The sequence below is a fragment of the Eubalaena glacialis genome, chromosome 15 (assembly GCF_028564815.1).
Source record: "Eubalaena glacialis isolate mEubGla1 chromosome 15, mEubGla1.1.hap2.+ XY, whole genome shotgun sequence".
NCBI lineage: Eukaryota > Metazoa > Chordata > Mammalia > Artiodactyla > Balaenidae > Eubalaena > Eubalaena glacialis.
In genome coordinates, this window is record NC_083730.1 from 64,920,758 (window position 1) to 64,943,138 (window position 22,381).

At 40.2% G+C, this 22,381-nt stretch overlaps 1 protein-coding gene across 11 annotated transcripts in view; it reads right to left on the bottom strand.

Moving 5' to 3' along the window:
- The window catches only part of SPIRE1 (spire type actin nucleation factor 1), a 210,893-nt gene that overhangs the window by 112,476 nt on the left and 76,036 nt on the right, over positions 1–22,381 (bottom strand). For 7 of the 11 annotated variants that reach the window (XM_061170317.1, XM_061170316.1, XM_061170318.1 and 4 more), the window contains exon 3: positions 9,578–9,640. The exons of the other annotated variants lie outside the window; for them this stretch is intronic. In XM_061170317.1, the coding sequence (XP_061026300.1) occupies positions 9,578–9,640 (63 nt within the window). The remainder of the gene's footprint in view (positions 1–9,577; positions 9,641–22,381) is intronic. 11 annotated transcript variants of the gene reach the window in all.

Here is a 22,381-nt window from a genome sequence, read left to right on the forward strand (position 1 = left end):
TTCTGGGGCGATGAAATGATTGGGGTGGTGGTTACATGAGTGTACAAATTTGTTAAAACTCATCAAACTTGACATATAAAATATCTGCATTTTGTTAGCTTGGTCCAGTCACTTAATCTCTATGCATCTAAGCCTCTACAAGTGTAAACTTGAAGAAAAATCATTGAAGTCCTTTCCAATCCTGATTTCTACAAGAACAGGAAAACTGCAGAATTGGAATACTAAAAGAAAATACAAAGGCTGTAACTATGTGGAGGTTTGCTTACGGAAATGTCACAGTTGAAGAATCAGAGGTTAATTGGACTTTTTTTCTAAGTAGCCCTTCGAGTAAATTGTACTTTACCAGGAGTAAAGTAAAATGACAGCAACTGCGGTCTCTGAAAACCCTAACCGTCATAATGGGAACTTACCTGGACTGCTTTGTGGGGTCATTCAATTCTGGAACTGATTCCCAACTTAAAAAACAACAACAAAAAATCCCCCCAAAATTCAGACCCTAAGGACTTTTTAGGAAAGGGAAAAAAAACGTACATACAAAAACATGTCAAGGACAATCAAATCTGAACAAGGCTAATACCAAACCAGGAATTTTCCACCCTTGAGAGGAAAACATTTACACACACACATACAATGACTAGTAATAAAACTTACTCTTAGGGGCTTCCCTGGTGGCGCAGTGGTTGAGAATGTGCCTGTCAATGCAGGGGACGCGGGTTCGAGCCCTGGTCTGGGAGGATCCCACATGCCACGGAGCAACTGGGCCCGTGAGCCACAACTGCTGAGCCTGCACGTCTGGAGCCTGTGCTCCGAGACAAGAGAGGCCGCGACGGTGAGAGGCCCGCGCGACGCGATGAAGAGTGGCCCCCACTCGCCGCAACTAGAGAAAGCCCTCGCACAGAAACGAAGACCCAACACAGCCAAAAAAATACAATAAAAAAAAAAAAAAAACCAAAAAACCTTACTTTTAAATGATTAGGGCTATACATACAATGAAATATTGTTCAGACTTAAAAAGGAATGAAATTCTAATATATGCTGCACCACGGATGATCCTTAATGAAATAAACCAGACACAAAAATACAAGTATTATATAAATCCACTTATATGAAATATCTAGACTAGAGAAATTCATAGAAACACAAAGTAGATTAGAGGTCAGCAGGGAACTGGGGGAGGGGCAGGGAGTACTGTTTAATGAGCACAGAGTTGTTTTTTTTTTTTTTAATAAATTTATTTATTTATTTATTTTTGGCTGCGTTGGGTCTTCATTGCTGCGCGTGAGCTTTCTCTAGTTGCGGCGAGCGGGGGCTACTCTTCATTGCAGTGCTCAGGCTTCTCATTGTGGTGGCTTCTCTTGTTGCGGAGCCTGGGCTCTAGGCATGCGGGCTTCAGTAGTTGTGGCACACGGGCGCAGTAGTTGTGGCTCACGGGCTCTAGAGCACAGGATCAGTAGTTGTGGCGCACGGGCTTAGTTGCTCCGCGGCATGTGGGATCTTCCCCGACCAGGGCTCGGGCCCATGTCCCCTGCACTGGCAGGCGGATTCTTAACCACTGAGCCACCAGGGAAGTCTCAAGCACAGGGTTTCTATTCGGGATGATGAAAAAGTTTTGAAAAAGATAGCGGTGATAGTTGCACAACATTGTGAATGTAATTAATGTCACTGTACACTTAAAATTTTATGCTATGTGTATTTTTACCACAATAATAATAAAAAAAAAATGATGGTGGCTGCTCAGTTTCTCAGGAAGTGCTGTCACTGAGCAACACTCAGAAAGGTCTGATTCTTCTCACCTACAGGGGTTACTAAGGTTTCCAAAAAGAAATAAAGGGGCCAACTCACCTCTCTACTTGGACACCAGAACCCCTTTTGAGCCACAGTTCCACGCCACACCACCGTTCTGTTTCGAGCCCTGAGTGGAGGCTCTAGGTACTTGAATCATCAAGCCTTGGAAACCACCTCTCACCAGCATTGGACACAGTTGACCAGGCCCTATTTTTTTTTAATTGTCTTCTCGTGATTCTACACTCTTCTATTTTTCTTCCCCTCTGGATTGATGACCGTGACAAGAACCTTTGATAGAGTGGGTCTCAGTGAAAACATGAGGAGAAGAAATGGTGACCGTGGTACAGGATATGAACAGCCCTTTCTGGCTATTTCTGAAATGATATTCTTAACAGGTACTTGGCACAGATGCAGCGAGGCAGATAGGGCGGTGGGAGAATGTGAAAGTTCTCTTCAGGTTGCATCTATTTTCTTGAGTAAAAAAAGCAGAGCTGCAGCTGGGAGTGTTGGAGGGATGAAGGAGGAGAAAAGGTATGAAACAGTTCCCCAGCCATCAGGAAATGTGGTCTCTTTAAAAAGCCAAGTTTTATCATGACCCTCTCTTGCTAAAATCCTTCACTGCTTAAAAAAAAACTGAAGGGCACTACATGAAAGAATCTCCCCGTAACTCCTGATCACATGTAGGAATGATTTCTTCAGTCAGAGAGAAAGTGGTGTGGGTGTGCCTATGTGACAGGACACACGCACAAGCCCGGCCGAGCCCCTGAGACTAAGTGTGGACAGGGTGGCCGTGCCTGCTCCAGAGTCACAGCGATATCTACCATGAGTGAGTGCAACGACCGAGAGCTATAAGTTTATTTCCATTTTATTCACAAACTCAATTTTAATTAGAAAGAACTGGGCGATACGCAATGAGGACAGTGTCAGGGGTGAATCCACAGCTACACCATACACATGAGATGCTACGAATATTTGCCAATTACCAAATAAACAAGGTGATACAAGTGAAATCCATAATAGTTAATGACATTATTAACATTAAAATCTATACATTCTAGGTGTCCTAGTTTTAACAGTAAAATAAGGCTTATTTATGCTTTTTTTCAAATAGCACATACTTGATTGCTTCATTTATGTTTAGGAAGTGAAGGTCTAGAGAACAAATCAAGCCTTTATTTCCTCAATGAAGTTCAGTTTAAAATTAGATTACACATATTTATTTTTCCTCATAACATGGCAATTTCCTAAGTTCTTTATACAACTAATTTTATTTTAAAAAGATTATAAAACATAGTAATGGCCCAAATGTCCATCACCTGATAAATGGATAAACAAAATGTGGTACAGCCACACAACAGACTATTATCCAGCCACAAAAAGGAATGAACCTTGAAAGCATTACACTAAGTGAAAGAAGCCAGCTACAGTAGGACACAGATTGTATGGTTCTATTTATATGAAACATCCAGGGACTTCCCTGATGGTGCAGTGGTTAAGAATCCGCCTACCAATGCAGGGGACATGGGTTCAATCCCTGGTCCAGGAAAATCCCACATGCTGCAGAACAACTAAGCCCATGCGCCACGACTACTGAGCCCGTGCGCCACAACTACTGAGCCCGCATGCCACAACTACTGAAGCCTGTGCGCCTAGGGCCCATGCTCCACAACAAGAGAAGCCACCGCAATGAGAAGCCCACGCACCACGACAAGGAGTAGCCCCCGCTCGCCGCAACTAGAGAAAGCCCACGCGTAGCAACGAAGACCCAGCAAAGCCAAAAACTAAAAATAAAAATAAAAAAAGAAAGAAAAAGAAATATCCAGAATTGGCAAATCTATCGAGACAAAAAGTAGATTACTGGTTGCCAAGGGCCAGGGGCATTGGGGGGAATGAGGAATAAATGCTAATGGGTGCAAGAATTATTTTTAGGGTGAAGAAAATGTTCTAAAATTGATCATGGTGATGATTGCACAACTCTGTGAATATACTAAAAACCACTGAACTATACACTGTAAATGGGCAAATTGTATGCCATGTGAATTGTATCTCAATAAAGCTGTAGGGACTTCCCTGGTGGCACAGTGGTTAAGAATCCACCTGCCAATGCAGGGGACACGGGTTCAATCCCTGCTCTGGGAAGATCCCACATGCCGCGGAGCAACTAAGCCTGTGCGCCACAACTACTGAGCCAGCGCTCTAGAGCCTGCTCGCCACAACTACTGAAGCCTGTGTGCCTAGAGCCTGTGTTCTGCAACAAAGAGAAGCCACTGCAATGAGAAGCCCATGCACTGCAACGAGAGTAGCCCCCGCTCGCCACAACTAGAGAAAGCCCACATGCAGCAACGAAGACCCAACACAGCCAAAAATTAAATAAATAAATAAATGAAGTAAAATAAAATAAGGTTTGAGGCGATCTGAACCACAGGAAGAACTGCAAACTCCTCGGGTACGCAAGGCCCCTGAGACCAGACTCTGCTCACCTCTCTAGCTTTCTCCCCCCAACTCTCTGGCCCAGTCACACTCCAACAGTTTTACTCACAGTGCCTCATGCCTCTGGGTCTCTGTGCATGTTGGTCCTATGTGGACCACTCCACAACCTAACAAATACATACATCCTTCTTTATTTACCATCAGTTCAACATGGCGTTTGGGAGTTACAACCATAAAAAGCTGGAGAAAAAGGAACTTGCCCTGAAATCCATCTCCTTCCACAGAATTACCAAATATGAATCATGACCTCTTTTCCAAAACATTACTTACCATAAAGGAAAATCAATCCCATTTACTAGGTTCCTATTAAACTGGCTACTGTGTTAAGATATATACCCTAACTCACTTAACCCCTAGAAATAGATGAGGTAATAGATTGAGGAAAGTTAAGTAACTTGTTCAAGGCCAGAGCAGGAATCTGAACTTAAGTCGAGATAATTACGAACCACATGATCTTTCTACTATACCAACTTGCTCTCCCAAAGTTGCTTCTTATATACAATGATGAGGAAAGCTCCTTGGATCTCTGGGACTCAGAACGTTAATGCAGTTGAAATATCAGTCAAAAAAACCTAGAATAAAACCCAACATTAATGGAATGATGTGGTATCATACAGAAAGAACTGAAATCTAAGTACGATATTAAGAAATAGTATTTTTAATATTGCAAAAGAAATAGAGGTAAGAAATGGAAAAAAGCTAAGAACCACAGGATGGTTTGTCTAAAATTGTAGCTTAGAGTACAGATACGATGACAGAGTCCACTGGAGTCAATCGGTATAGATAAAAATGGGCAGCATGCTTTATTCTAAACTGCAGCACTGCCTAGTAGGACTTTTTGGGTGACAACATGGTCTATATTTGTGCTGCCCAATACTATAACCACTAGCCACACTTGAAATGTAGCCAGTATGACTGAGAAGCCAAAATTTTAACTTTATTTCATTTTAATTAATTTAAACTTAAAAACACAGGAGGGTAGTGGCTGCCATTCTGGACAATGCAGGTCTAGAGAAAGGAAAACAATGCCTTCTAGTGAGTCTACACACAGGCTAGAGACAACAGAAAGAGCACGGTATAATCACCAGAAAGGCCCAAAGTTTGAAGGTTGGGGAGCATTTTACAGCCCAGAGACCTAAAGGGTAATAAAGACAGGTAGTGCCTAAAAGACACTAACATTTAACTGTCTTACGGATGTTGCACAACAAAGGGACCAAGTCTTGTTATAAGCATCAGCTGATGAAGTTTATGTGAAAGCACTATATAAATGTAAGATAAATGTATATAAATTTTTACCATCAGGATAGACCTGGAGAGGACAGAAATTCACTTTTCTTTTTTCCAGGTGACTCTTCTATTTATCCTCAAGGGCAGGGGTTATGTTTTATTAGGTCTCTCTCCTGCGCCTAGCACAATGCCATGCACATGGCAGGTACTCCATAAATGTCTAATGAACTACTAAAGTGAGCAACTCTTTACTGAGTTTCCAAGCCAAGGATGACAGACAAGAATTCGAGAATAACCCACAGGTGAGCCCAGGAATCTCTGAAAATGGGGAACATGTCCCATGTCACCAAAAATAATCCTGACAGGACTTCCCTGGTGGCCCAGTGGGTAAGACTCCGTGGCTCCCAATGCAGGGGGCTCAGGTTCAATTCCCTGGTCAGGCAACTAAATCCCGCACGCATGCTGCAAATAAGACCTGGTGCAGCATGAATGAATGAATGAATAAATAAATAAATAAATATTTTTTAAAAAGAAAAACCCATCCTAAAATTTTAAATGTCAGGATTATTATTATTAATTTTTAAGTCAACAATCCTATGTTAGTCATTTCCACTGAAAGTTCTCAAACTACTTATTTAAAACATTATTACTATAGTACTTTGAGCTAAAGTAACTTTCAACTACGTTACTTAAAGCACTTAATTAGTAACCATTATTTAAGGTTCCATACTGTACAAAGTATAATTTCCATTTGAAAACAGGCAAACCAAGGTATTTAATCTTTAAATACCTAGATTAAAAGGTGAAAGTAAAAAAGCAAAAAGCCACACTTTTTTTTTTAACTCTAACTTGATTAAATCTGAAAACACCGTCCCCACTAATATTTTTCCTTAACTATATCTACTGAATCAAAATTCATTATGAGAGACTAATGTTCTAAACGCTTAGTTTCAGAATACAGACAAGGGACTTGATGAACTACTTTTTCAACTATAGGTTTCACTAACAATTTTCTGCAAATCTAAAAGATTCACATTCCCACGAAGTTTGCTCCGTGAAAGTAAGTTAATTTCCTTACTCCACAAATGACAACTCAAAACAATATCATGCGTACAAGAGAGTAAACAAAAATCAGAATCAAGTCCTCTGAATCCTAGTCAGTTCTATATACTATAAACCATGATGAATGTCAGCTAAGAGAATCAGTATCTTAAAAACAGGAAGAAGCCTAAGACCACCAGCCCAGACACTCATTCTGGGCTTTCATCCCTCTGCCAAATGTTTCCAATGATTGACATTGTTGATATAAAGGCCCAGAGGCATGTTCAGCTCAACCATCTCCTGTAGGGCACATGAAAAAGATGCAGGAAAGCTGAAAGAATTATTTGAGAAAAAAGGAAAAATTTACCATTGCTGCTTTAGTGTTATTCAAATGGTGATAACCAGGTATAACTTAAAAAAGAGAGAGAGAGCGCTAAAATGTGGTATGTTTCCTTGCTTTAGGGGGTCAGTGTTTCACTTCACAATTATTAACTATATCAAGAGAGTTACAAGTTGTCTCAAGATAAAAAAGTCCATAAAACATCAGTCCAGATTATTCCAAATCTAGCTGATAATCACATTATCTGGTGGAATTTTTTGTTTGTTTCTTAACATATGTATCCAGGCTCCATATCAGACCTACCAAATCAAAATCTCCAGGGTATGGGGCCAGGTATGAGTACATTTTAAAGCTACCTAGATAATTCTAATAATCACCTATCCATTAATTGATTCATTCAATAAATGTTCACTGAGCACCTATGTACCAGGTACCATGCCTGGTGCTAGGGGTACAGTGGTAAAGGAAACAGACATAGTCTGGACCCTACACTCATGGAACTTAGTACAGGGATCACAGAGATATACTGAACATCCATGTGAGGACTGTGGCAAACTGGAGAGTACAGCTCCTAAAAAGAGGCAGCAGCTTTACTATTTTAGCTGAATGTTTCCATGTAGGAGTGCATGACTGATATCACCATATGTGATTTTTCAAGAAGGTAGGAAAAGGGGGTTGGTGGATCTAAATCAAAATGTGACAAATAGATAACACAAAATAAGATAAAGGAAATGAGTTCAAATATATCAGAAATAATAATAAATGCAAACAGGTGAAACATGTCTATAAAAAGAAAAAGATTCTCAGATGAGATTTTAAAAAGAGATAATCTAGCAACATATTATTCACCACAAACATACCTAAAACAAAACAACACAGAAAGGCTTAAAATAAAAGGAGGGAAATGTGCATTCCAGAAAAATACAAATCAGAAGAAAGCCACAGTAACAATGTTAATATCCAAAAATGAGAACTTAAGGAAAGCAGTATTTAAAATGGTAAAAAGGGGCATCTCAAAAAATAATAATTATGAACTTGCATGTACCAAAAAATATAGCCTTAAAATATAACCACAAATATTTTACCTAAAACTAAAACTGTCAGAATTACAAAGTGAAAATGATAAGTCCTTAGTCACAATAGGAAATTTTAAAACATTTCCTTGAGAAACTTAGAAAACAGACAAAAAAATTAAGATGAAGAGTGTCTGAATAATATGATGAACCAGCCAAATGGAAAACATACACATACACACATGTACATGCTTGTGTGTGACACTGGAGTAGTAAAACATGTCACCCTTCAAAGAATAAGCATAATTTTTCATTAGAAAAGCAAAAGTTAGAGAAACTGAAAAACTAAGAAACTTTGAGAGACGAAGAGAAGAGAAAGGGACAGCTAGGGTCTCACCAGACAGAAGGCTTTCAATGACAGCAACAATTTAGATGTCATAGCGAAATATAATTCAGAAAGAAAATTCAGATAATTCTCTCCTTTGCTGAAAGCTAGTTATTCCTTCCATCCATATAAAAATAAGGTAAAGGCTAGAAAATTTAATAAAACATTTACAAAAAAATAAGTTATAATGGGACTTCCCTGGTGGCGCAGTGTTTAAGAACCCGCCTGCCAATGCAGGGGACACGGGTTCGAGCCCTGGTCCGGGAAGATCCCACATGCCGTGGAGCAACTAAGCCAGTGCGCCACAATTACTGAACCTGCGCTCTAGAGCCCACGAGCCACAACTACTGAGCCTGCGTGCCACAACTACTGAAGCCCGCGAGCCTAGAGCCCAGGCTCCGCAAGAAGGGAAGCCACCGCAATGAGAAGCCCGCGCACTGCAACGAAGAGTAGCCCCTGCTCGCCGCAACCAGAGAAAGCCCACGCGCAGCAATGAAGACCCAACGCAGCCAAAAATTAAATAAATAAATAAATAAAAAGTTATAATGAAAAACGGAAAATAATGTGATGTCTGTCCATAGCGAAATGTCATGTTTTGGTTAAAAAGGCAGTCTCTAAAGTTACTTGCCTGGGTTCACATCCTGGCTCCATTACTCATGTGTTGTTGGAAAAGTTGCCTCACATATCTCTATGTCTGTCAGCTCATGTATAAAATGGGGATAATAACTGTACCTACTTCATAAGGTTCTTGTGAAGATAAAATGAGGTAACAATATATGCAAAGAGCTTAGAACAGTGCCTAGCATACTGTAGCTTTCAAACCTGTTAGTGTTCCATCAATGAGGTACACAATGAGGCAGCTCTATGTGTATCAATACGTAAAAAGATGCCCAGCATGTATTATGGTTTAAAAGGCAGCTGCATAAAAACACTGATATACAAAAGAAATATGTGTATAATAAACATATATGCCTGTGTATACATATACATTTATCTAGAAGAATATACAAACTGTTAACAGTTACCTCTGGTAAGTGAGACTAGAAGAGCTTGGCAAACAGTTTCTTTCTGTATTATGTGAATTTTTTGTAAGAGCCTATATTACTTTTATAAATTTTAAATTACAAAATACGTAAAAATCATTTTTCACAACTCAGTTATTTTGCCACCATAATCCTAAAACATTAAGCCCTACAGAGTAAACTGTTATTCGCACTACAAATTTGGTTTGACCCATGCCTACATTCATTCCCATGCCCATAAAACAATGGTTCTTGAACCAAAATCCCAGGTTACCTTGGTATCCCACAGGCTGGAATGAAGCATCATGCCACCAAGATCCAAGAATAATAGCCTCTTCTAAATCACAGAAATGCTTGAATTAATGAAGACAATTTTCTCAAATCCATCTAATACACTTTTACTAGCGGATGATCAAACAAATTAACAACATGCAAATTTAAAATAACATCTATTTACAAGGAGTTGATTAGGCTTCATTCTATAGCTTTCTCATGGATGTGTACGCTTAAAGGGAATTTATATTATATAGATACAATAAAGTCATTCTCTGCTAGTAAAATTATTTCGAGTTTATAAGACAGTTTATCATGTGTTCTATAACAAGCATAATGGCTCCATCCTCTGAATAAATTTGATAATCACTGCTCTGGGTTTATCATCAGAAAAATTATAATGTAGATATGTTGAGAAAATGCATATTTCATTTAACTGTCCTTTTAAAGATATTCCTGAATCTAGACCCTTAAAGAAAGCAAATACTGTCTGAGTCTATCATTAGAAATGACAGCTAACATTTACTTAGCATGAACCGTGTGCCAGTGACTATGCCAAGCACTCCACGTGTACTCTATATCATTAAATCATCACAGCAGTTCTATCAAGTAAGCATTATTCTTACCTTGTTTCCTTCTGATTAAGAAACTGAAGCACAGAGAAGTTAAGCAATTTGTTCAAAGGCACAGAGCCAATAAAGAGGCAGAGCCACTAAAAAGCAGGTAGTACCTAAATCTGTGGAGGTCATGGGGTGGTAAGGGATTATTATATACAAAATAAGATTCTACAAGACGAATGGAAAGACTACTGGATTGGGCACAAGCAGACCAAAATCTGGATTCCAATTCTCCCACTTAGTAGCTCTGAGACTATCAAGAAAAAATTTAACTTCTCTGGCTTCAGCTGCCTGGTCTGTAATAAGGCAATGCTAGAGTGGTTCTGATGTAATTTCAAACTCTAAATAAATTGCTAAATATATATCTTAGTACTCATAAGGCAGCCAGAGCAACTGAATAAAAACAAAGGCTGGATCAACAGACCGAGGAAAACATTCTAAGAGAACCCTCTCCCTGAGTCGTTCTCAATTTCTGATACAGAGAACAGCTGATTCCTTTGGGTACCCGTTAAAAAGAGTCCCAGCCCTTCCCAGTCCTGCTGAATTAGAACCTGCAAGGGAGGGCCTGGGACTCCACACTGTAACGACTCCTTAAGTGACCAGCATGCACTGGAGTTGGTGTCCCCTGACTTAGGTATTAGGGAGAATCCAGCTCAGTGTAAATGATCTATTCAACACCTTTGCTTTTTGAAGTTAGGAATTCCTTAAAATTGTTTAATTTAAAAAAAAATTAACAGCTTTCTTAAGATATAATCACATACCACACAGTTCACCCATTTAAAGTGGATAATTCAGTGGTTTTTCATATATTAACAGAGTTATGCAATCATGACCACAATCAATTTTAGAATATTTTCATCACCCCAAAAGAAACCCCAGACCCATTAGCAGTCACCATTTTTCCCCAACCCCATCCTCTTCCCCCCAGTAGACAACCATTAAACTACTTTGTCTCTATAGATTTACCTATTCTGGACATTTCATACAAATGGAGTCATACAATATGTGATCTTTTGTGACCAGCTTCTTTCACTTAGCGTGTCTCACTACACGCTCCATCCACGAGTCACTACTTCATTTCTTTTTATTGCCAAACAACATTACATTGTGTGAAGGTACCTCATTTTATTCACCCATTTATCAGCTAATGACTATTTAGTTGTTTCTAAAATTGCCTAATTTTAATAGAGAAAAGAGATTAGATAAAAATTTTTTGCATTAAGATTTTTCCAGGTAAACATATCAACGTACTCAATATGTTCACTACAGTAAACCTTACTACAATGTAAAAAATGTACTTAGAGTTAATAGCATACTTTTACATAATACTGAAACAAATAGGCTACCAAAATATGAATATGATTATCACATGTTTAATAGCAGAGGTTTTTATTTCTAAACCGAATACTCTTTCTTTCAAAACCAGTTGTTAAATTCTGATTCTGCCACCGGAGGTTATGGCTTCTGTGCTGGAAAACTACTGACTTCACTTTACAGCTCACAATTGCTCTCCTTGTCCCACTTTTTTTTTTTTTTTTTTTTTTTTAAGCTCCGTGGACTTGCTCCAGTCTACTTCACAGACCTCGTTCTTTCTCCTCCCTTCCTTACTTGTCTAGTGCTGACCTACTTGTCCTTACAGGCAAATCTGTCAGCTTGTGGAAGCACTTTTATTCAAAACTCTGGAAAACTATTCTCAGCACCCAGCAGAGAACACGGGTAGTTATTCATCGTCTTGTTGAAAGAGTGAAAACAGAAATGCAGCTTGAAGTAGATTTTTATCATACAGCTAACATGTACTGAGCTTATTTATACATGCAGGGGCTTAGGCTAAACATTCTCATGCACATCTTACTGAATTCTCATCACAGTACCATTAAACAGGTAGTATGCATACTACCCCCTCCCAATTCGAAAGATGAAAAAACTGAGATTCAGTAAGCAACAGAGCCAGAACTCAAACCCAGGTCTGCCTCAAAGCCCATGAACTTAACCACCGTGCAGCTCTATTCACACAGTCAAAGGCAACAGAGCTAAAGCCAGAACAGCAAGCGAAAAAGAAGGAACACTCGTGACCATAGATCACACCACTTGGGGACCAAAGGAGGAGGTCCGAAGGTGGCCTGTCCCTTTGGGGTTTCTGTAGAGAAGGCAGGCACACTCTTTCTACGACCTCTCTTCAAACATGCACTCAGACAGGACAGAAGAGGCACAAAAATTTCCACGATACATAAAATGTCTTTCGCAGCCCCAGGGGCTACTGAAGTTGCTCCTTATGTAAAATGAGCTCATTCTGAGTGGTTCACACCTCATAACTTCTGAAGCAAAAAGCTTCTGTGCTAAACTGAAAAAACAAACAAAAAGGACAACCTGAGAAGAGTCAGGGCAAGGACAGCTGCTAATAACCAAATGCCAGCTCCTGCTGGTTCTAATGGAGTCACAGCCACCACCTCAACACTCACGCTCATCTGTGTCAAAACAGGGAAGCAGGGAACACATTTATTTAAGGATTAAATTAACCTTGCTACATAGAGAGTGGTTTAATGTGACAGTGATATTAGGTTATCAAAATAAGTACTTTTCCATTGTCTGTTCATAGTCAATTTATCTCCATAAAGCAAATTTATATTGATAAAGAACAGAGATTTGCATTTTTAAAAGCTTAGATGCATAATAAATACACTTTCAGGACTAGTTGGGATATTAGGATATTTTAATCTTGCCTCTCTTAGTAACATGTTTCCTATGTAACAATGAAAACGTCATTCTAAAAGGCAACTCCTAAAAAATGGTTCTGAAGAACCTAGGGGCAGGACAGGAATAAAGACGCAGACGTAGAGAATGGACTTGAGGACACAGGGAGGGGGAAGGGTAAGCTGGGACGAAGTGAGAGAGTAGCATTGACATATATACACTACCAAATGTAAAACAGATAGCTAGTGGGAAGCAGCTGCATAGCACAGGGAGATCAGCTTGTTGCTTTGCGACCACCTAGAGGGGTGGGATAGGGAGGGTGGGAGGGAGAAGCAAGAGGGAGGAGATATGGGGATATATGTATATGTATAGCTGATTCAATTTGTTATACAGCAGAAACTAACACACCATTGTAAAGCAATTATACTCCAATAAAGATGTTAAATAAATACATATATACATACATACATACATACATACATAAAAGGCATTTCCTAACTTCTGAATGTGTTATGTTCCAAAGTTCCCTTTCAGTGCCGTCTGAAAACTAGAAATTAATTTTTCCCACAGAAAAGAAGTTATAAACAATTCCAATATTAGGCCACAATCAACTATTTAAATTGAAAATAAAGTGCAGTACGGGGAGGGGGAAGGGTAAGCTGGGACAAAGTGAGAGAGTGGCATGGACATATATACACTACCAAACGTAAAACAGATAGCTAGTGGGAAGCAGCCACATAGCACAGGGAGATCAGCTCCATGCTTTGTGACCACCTAGAGGGGTGGGATAGGGAGGGAGACGCAAGAGGGAGGAGATATGGGGACATATGTATATGTATAGCTGATTCACTTTGTTATAAAGCAGAAACTAACACACCATTGTAAAGCAATTATACTCCAATAAAGATGTTAAAAAAAGAAAAGAAAGTGCAAAAGTAGTCTGAGCCCCACGCCCACCCCAGAGCCCTCGGAGCCCTGAGCAGCGGAAGGCAGCACGGGCACTGCGGAGTCTCCACAGCCAGCTGTGCGGCAGCAGCAGGGACAGAAGGAGTGAGAAGACCCCCAGGGAGGCCCCTGCAGCACTAGCGGCAGGAGCACTGCAGCCTCCCGGGCCACACAGCACCCTGCTTGAGTCAAGGACCTCCTTCTGCACATGCTACTGTATACAGTTTGTGAAATGGGTTACGCAACGCCCATGACCTCTTCAGCTTTAATATACACTCACTGGGGAGTACTCAGTCAAAATGGTATCTATAAACAATATATAACCCTTTATTATCATCTCTATTTTTACAGATGGGAAAAGAGATTCTACAGATTAAGTTATTTGCCAAATATCACAAAGCCACTGACACAGCAATGAAACAAACAGACGAAAGTCCCTGCCCTCCAAAGCCGACATTCTAGAAGAAAGAAAGAGAGACAACAAACAAGACTAATAAATAAATTACAGTATTATTAGAAGGTGCTGTGTGCTGTGGGGGAAAATGCCGTGTGAAGTGCCAGGGTAGTGGTGGGAGCAGCCTGCAATGTGAGCAGGACAGTCAGTGTAGACCTTACACCAGATGGTTACACAGGAGCAACTGGAAGGAGGTGAGAGGGCAGTATGTGAATATCTGGGGAGAGAGTTTCGGGCAGAAGGAACAGCCAGTGCAAAGGCCTTGAGGAGGAAATGTGCCTGGAATGTTCTGTCAACAGCAAGGTGGCCAGTATGTCTGAAGAAAAGCAAGCGAGAGTATGAATGAGAAGTAATGGAGCACCAGGTGCACGGGACCTTGCCGACTGCTCTAAGGACTCTGCCTTTTACGCTGAGGGAGATAGGGAGCCACTGAAGGTTGTGAGTAGAGGAGTGACAATGACATAACTTACAACTAAAAATGAGAGCTTCTGGCTCTGAGACTCCGGCAGAATAAGGGCAGGAGGAAGGAGTGCTGGCGAGAGGTGGGCAGCTCCTGGTTGTATCAGGAATCAACGAGGACACCAAAGTTTCTGTCTTGATCAAATATGGAAGACTCTAGGAATAGCAGGTTTCGTGGGGAGGGGATCAGGAATTCAGTTTTAGGCAGATTAAGTTTGAGATGCCCGTTAGATTTCTCAGAGGACCAGTAAATTGGCAGGCAATTTCAGGGGAGCAATGCAGGTTACAGATATCAAGTTGTAAGTTGTCAGCACCGAGATGATATTTAAAACAATGAGGCCAGATGAGATCACTGTCCTAGATTCAAAAGCTTGAATATAAAGAAAAGAATTCACCAGGATTTTCCTTTTTCCGAGATAATAAAGAATTGTCGGCAGTTTTTAATTACTGAAGATTCATTTGAAGGGCTTTTACAATGTATGAAAATACTAACAATCTGTTAAACAAACGTAATATTATCACGTTTTACACAAAGGAATAATCCCCTTTTTCATTCATGTGTCTTCTCTCAAGGGCAAGATTTTTCTTGTATATTTGGTCATCAGAAAAATCAGATCATTTCTGAGTTTACGGATCATCTAATCCAATTCCTTTCTTTTACAGAAAGAAAGATGAAGGTGAAGACAGGTAGGACAACCTGCCTAAATTCACACAACCAACCAGTGGCAGACCCCACGCCTGGTGTCCCTTCCACCCCAGCAGTCTTCCTGAAGAGCAGCGGCTCCCAGCCCGCGCCTGTCTGCACACACCATCGTCTATGCTCACCACGGATGGCAACGGGACTGCCGTGTGGGGAGAGGGCAGAGCGGCTGACAAAGTTCCTCTGGGGACCCCACCAGGGCTGCCCTCACCCCAAGGTTGTGCTGCTTCCCAGTGGGATCACTACTGGAAGGAGTTAGTAAGATGAAAAAAGAAGGAAAAGAAAGGATAATTGTCAATTAATGACAATGCAGAGAACTGTGAAGAATTCACTACTACTATCTTATAAGCCTAATCAAGTGCTCTTATTTTCTGCTACTATTAGGTTCTCTGACCCGTATCCAAATATTTGTTGTATGGTTATTTTTCTTGTTACCTGATCAAAGCCCAATTATTACGAGCCATTAGATACAAAAAAATAAGAGCCTTCAGCTTCATGCTATAGTTTTAAATCAAAATAATTACAAAAGTTTCATCAGCGTTTATATTTAATTACTACTTAAGACAGGCTTGGGCTTCCCTGGTGGCGCAGTGGTTGAGAATCTGCCTGCCAATGCAGGGCACATGGGTTCGAGCCCTGGTCCGGGAAGATCCCACATGCCACGGAGCAACTAGGTCCGTGAGCCACAACTACTGAGCCTGCACGTCTGGAGCCTGTGCTCCGCAACAAGAGAGGCCGCGATAGTGAGAGGCCCGCGCACCGCGATGAAGAGTGGCCCCCGCTTGCCGCAACTAGAGAAAGCCCTCGCACAGAAACGAAGACCCAACACAGCCAAAAATAAATAAATAAATTTATTAAAAAAAAAAAAAAAGACAGGCTTAAAATATAAATAATATAACCTATTAACTGAAATTTGTTTAGAAAGAAAATTCTCTACTTAGAAAAGTTAAGACTGCAGATATGAGAATTACTAACATTATTGCTTAACTATCAATAAAGACTAATATATTAAGTATTCAAATAACAGATCAATTCATTTGCAATGCATAATACCAATAAATTTAACAATACAAAATAAGAGTTGAAAATATTTTGTACACTAAAAACCACTTTACAAATAAAAGGTATTATTAATTATGCTTATCTGATAAATAAAAATACAAGATTGTTAAAGATCATCACTAATGATGAACATTGGAAACTGAGGGGTTTTTCATGCATTCATTCATTCAAAAATATGTTTACTAAGAAGTTCGTCCTGGGGCTTCCCTGGTGGCGCAGTGGTTGAGAATCTGCCTGCCGGTGCAGGGGACACGGGTTCGAGCCCTGGTCTGGGAAGATCCCACATGCCACGGAGCAACTAGGCCCGTGTGCCACAACTACTGAGCCTGCGCGTCTGGAGCCTGTGCCCCACAACGAGAGAGGCCACGACAGTGAAAGGCCCGTGCACCGCGATGAAGAATGGCCCCCGCTTGCCACAACTAGAGAAAGCCCTTGCACAGAAACGAAGACCCAACACAGCCAAAAATAAATAAATAAATAAATAAATTTATAAAAAAAAAAAAAAAAAAAGAAGTTCGTCCTATATACCCAGCACTGCACTTAGGGCTGAGAAGTACAATCGGAAATAAGACATAGTCTCTTTCCTGAAGGAGTTCATAATCTAGTGGGAGACATACTTAAGAAAGCATGCAATTAAAATACAGCAGACTGAGTGCTCCCAGGAGTAAGTACAAAACGCCACCTATCAAGCACACTGAAGGGTCAACTAATTCAGTCTGGGAAAACTTCCAGGAAGAAGGAATAATAAGCTTAGGCTTAGCTAGGCAAAGCAGGAAGTGTGCTATGAGCAGAAGGAAGAGCAATGCAAATATCTGGAAGTGAAAGAAAGATGAAGCTTTCAAAGCCTTAAAGGTGGATCAACATTACCAAAGTAAAGGATAGGATGGGAAAGGGATGAAACGAGAGAGACATGCACGATTAAATACTCTATTAAGTGAATAAATAACTACCTTAAACATTGAGTAATGCAAGATGGGTTAAATAAATTATATCCATATAATAGAATATCAATAAAGTAGAATAAATATCCATATAATAGAACACTATGCAAACATAAAGTATGATGCTAAAATATATTTGATAACACGGAAAGTATTTTTTAAACAAGTATCTATGGAGCATCTATTATGCACTGAGCTAGCTAGACAAAAAATCAGGTTGCAAACCAGCATGTTCACATGTGATATAACTCTTATGGAAAACATACAAATCTCCATGGGAATAAAGATAAAATTACAAAATGCTAACAGCATTATTGGGGAATGGGGTTGCAGTTGACTTTTTTCTTTTTTTGCTTATCTTTATTTTCTAACCTTTCCCACTTATTATAGAAGTTAGTATAAACAATCCAAAGTAGATTAGAAGCCTTTCCATAGGGCCAAGTGTTATTTAAAGAAAACTACACAGGTAAATCTTCTATCACAGGCTCTGGCAAACAGCAGACACCTAGAGTTGTATATGTGTTTTTAAAACAATTATCCAACTAACCTTTACTGAATGCCTGCCTTTTACCAGGCACTGAAATATGGATACAAAGATAAATGAGGCACGTGTTCTATGCAGTTTTATCACGTGTGCAGGTTCCTGTGTGAACCATCACAGTCAAGATACAGAGCAGTTCCAGCACCAGGAGGATTCCTTGTGTTGCCCTTTTATACCCACCCCCCTGCCCTCTTACACCTTCCCTCACTCCTAACTCCTGACAAGCACTCATCTGTTCTCCATTTATATCCTTTGGTCATTTCAGAAATGTTATATAAATGTAATCATATAGTTAATAACCTTTTGGAATTGGCTTTTTCTTTTTTTTATTTTCTTTTTTTTTATTCTTTACTTAAAGTATTTTTATTTTAAAACTTAATATTTAAAAAGTGTTTTTAAAAAATTTAAAAAGTATTGCATATTAGAAGGAAAGGTAATACAAATTCATGATGAAAAAAAGTTCAGACAGTACAAGAGAATACACAGGAAGTCCCCCTCCCACCCCAGATCCCCAGTTTTCCAGACCTTCTCAGAAACAACCACTTCTATCAGTCTCCTGGATGACTTCCTATGCAATATAAGCTTTGAAAAAAACCTTTTTTTAAAAAATTTTATTTTATTTATTTTTTTATACAGCAGGTTCTTATTAGTCATCAATTTTATACACATCAGTGTATACATGTCAATCCCAATCGCCCAATTCATCACACCACCACCACCACCCCCCTGCGGCTTTCCCCCCTACATCTGTGTCTCAATTTCTGCCCTGCAAACTGGTTCATCTGTACCATTTTTCTAGGTTCCACATATATGCGTTAATATACGATATTTGTTTTTCTCTTTCTGACTTACTTCACTCTGTATGACAGTCTCTAGATTGGAATTGGCTTTTTCATTCAGCATAACTCCCTGGGGATTCATCCAAGTTGTTGTGTGTATCAATTTTTTCTTGCTGAGTAATATCCATGATGTGGATATACCAGTTGGTTGACAGCTGGATTGTTTCCAGTTTTTGACTTTTATGAATAAAGTTGTTTTGAACATTCATGACAAAAAAAAAAAAAAGATAAATGAGGCACAGTCCTTGCCCTGAAAGGGCTCACAATCAAGCGGAGAAGACAGACATGCAAACAGAAAGCACGACAGGGTGAGGGAACTTCAGCAGAGACGACAAAGTGCTACAGAAGCACTGAGGACAAATACTTGCAGAAGGTCAGAGCTGTAAGACAAGCATACCACTTCTGGCACTGCAGAAGCTGCTCTTAATATGTGCCTTATGGTTTCTCAAAATACTGAAAACAGAACTACCATATGACCAGCAATTCCACTCCTGGATATGTATCTGAAAAAACAAACAAACAAACAAACAAACCCCAAAACTATAATTCAAAAAGATACATGCACCCCAGTGATCACAGCAGCACTATTTACAATTGCCAGTGTATGGAAGCAACCTCAGTGTCTGTCAACAGATGAATGAATAAAGAAGATGTGGTACATATATACAATGGAATACTACTCAGTCATAAAAAAGAATGAAATTTTGCCATTTGCAACAACATGGATGGACTTGAAGGGCATTATGCTGGGTGAAATAAGTCAGACAGAGAAAGGTAAGCACTGTGTAATGTGATTTATATGTGGAATCTAAAAAATACGACAAACTAGTGAATATTAACAAAAAAGAAACATATTCACGGATATAGAGAACAAACTAGTGGTTACCAGTGAGAAGAGGGAAGGGGGGAGGAGCAAGATAAGGGTAGCAGATTAAGAGGTACAAACTACTATGTATAAAATAAGCTACAAAGATATACAGTACAACACAGGGAATACAGCCAATATTTTATAATAACTATAAATGGAATATAACCTTTAAAAATTGTGAATCACTACATTGTATACCTGAAACTTACATAATATTGTACATTAACGATACCTCAATTTTTTAAAACGTGCTTCATGTACCCAGTGAATCACATTTATCCCACATCACTTTGATCAATTTGCCACAAGAAAATAAAGGTGGGGAGGGATTGGAGGAGACAGCAATTACACAGACCAACCAGGCTCACAATGCAGGGCTGACACGCTAAACCTGCCTTACAAGGAGCCTTTGTGGGAGCTGCACAATGGCCCGCCCAGGAGAGCGGGTCAGACAGTCTCACTCCGGGCTGCCAAGTGCAGACACGCAGCGGGGTCTGACTGTGGAGGGACAGGGAGCTTTCTACTAAAGCCAAATAGCCAGAAAAGAGGAAGCCCAATATCACCCATCTTTCAGTGAAAGAAAACAATTGAAGCGCAAATAAAAGCCAGGAAAGAAGGCTAGAGTCTGCTCTTATTTCATCTGCCAAATAAACCAAAACAATAATTTTCCCTTTGCTTTCACCTTAAAAACTCATCACCAGGGGTTCCCTGGTGGCGCAGTGGTTCAGAATCCGCCTGCCAATGCAGGGGACACGGGTTCGAGCCCTGGTCCGGGAAGATCCCACATGCCACGGAGCAACTAAGCCCGCGTGCCACAACTACTGAGGCCCGCGTGCCTAGAGCCCGTGCTCGGCAACAAGAGAAGCCACCGCAATGAGAAGCCCGTGCACCGCAACAAAGAGTGGCCCCCGCTCACCACAACTAGAGAAAGCCCGCGTGCAGCAACGAAGACCCAACGCAGCCAAAAATAAATAAATAAAATAAATTTATTTAAAAAAACAAAAACTCATCACCAACTCTTGAAATAGTTTTAATTTCCTACACTTATGTTGCCTTTTTCATTTCACAGACATTTCATTTTTCTCCTTCACCATACCACTTCCAGTTTTCTTTTAAAAAGGTAGGAACAATCAAATATAAGTATCAATCTAGGCACTTTAATTATTTAAACCTCTGTTATACACAAACTTAGGAAGAAATCTTTTTTCCTTCAAAGCTCAAAGAGAAACAGGAAATATCCTAACAGTGTAAATCACATAAACAATTGTAATTTATTACTCATGTCAGATATTCACTTGAAATGTCATTAGGAGGAGAAACCCATGGCTTGTATAAAATTCATATATTACAATGACTGTGGCACTGAACCTAATTTAAAATCACACCTAATTTTGTTAACACATGGTTAATATTAATATTTAAAATGGTGTGTCAATTCACGAAACACACAGCTGGGAGATATGACTTTTGTCATTGACTTTGTAACCGTCTATTGCATGTTCTTTAAGATCAATGTGGAGATGAGACCCTAACAGCACAGGTGCAGGAATGCACTGCCTGTTACCCCTTCCCTATTTCCTCCTCCGCCTGGAAGGAGTGACCAAGAAAAGCCTGCTCCAATCCTCACGACCCTATTACTTTATTCTAGCCAATAACAACAGCTCGTGACACAGGCCTTCCTGTCTTTCTTCCTTTGCTCCTTTACAATAACCAAAGTACCCCATTTGCATCATCTCTTACCTCAAAACTTCTATTCTTCATTTCATTTTTGCAACTTTAGTCTGTCTCTCTCTCTCACACACAGTTATCTCAACCACCTGGCTTATTTGCAGTCCCCGGTGGGAAGAGAGCCCACCCGCTGGGGCCACTCCCGCTCTTTTCTGGGCCCGTGTTTTGGAGCAAGCCTGAAGAACTAAAAAAGCTGTCAGGTCAGAAATCCCAGCGAATCAGGCACCACCCACAGGTAAGAGACATCTGGGGTGAGACAGGCAGTGATCAGGCTCTGCTTTAACCCCTGCTGATAGACCTTGAAGACTCACCCAAACAGGTATGAGCCAGAACAGCTTTCCTCTCCAAACTGGTGCCAAAAACTAAGGAGAAGCTGTACTATTATCTCTGCACCTGCCATTTTTCAGCATTTGCCAAACAAATGGTTTCATCTCAGGGCCTCCAAAATAGTTCAACTGCTTAAAGGAATGTTTGGAAAAAAAGGAAACTTTGCATAGTGATAATCTGCAGAGAATTAAATACTAACAACCTCCACAGCTGGCTTCTCTTGCACTCAGAGTATTCAAAAAAGCAGAGTAGATATGGTCCCCACCAATTTTTTTTTTTTTTTTTACATCTGCTCACCTGCCTGCAACAGCTGCTTAATTTCTTTGCTCTGCTTTCTAGAGGGCATAACTAACTATGCAGGCTGGAGGAAGAGGAAAAGAGTGGACTCAAATGGCACAGATGACCAGATGACTGCATAGCTCGGTGTGTGGCCCTCCCTGCCCCCCGCTCCCCACCTTCACTCCCATCCAGCCCAGGACTGGACAGCACCGGAGTGTGGGTGGTGGTGAGGAAAGCCAGGGCCACTGGCCAGCGTGCATGTGCAGAGGCGGCAGAGACTCCACATACTTTGGATTCTACACAAGACACTAGCTTGAGTCACCGAACTAAAGGGTATAGTTAAAATTTTTTTAA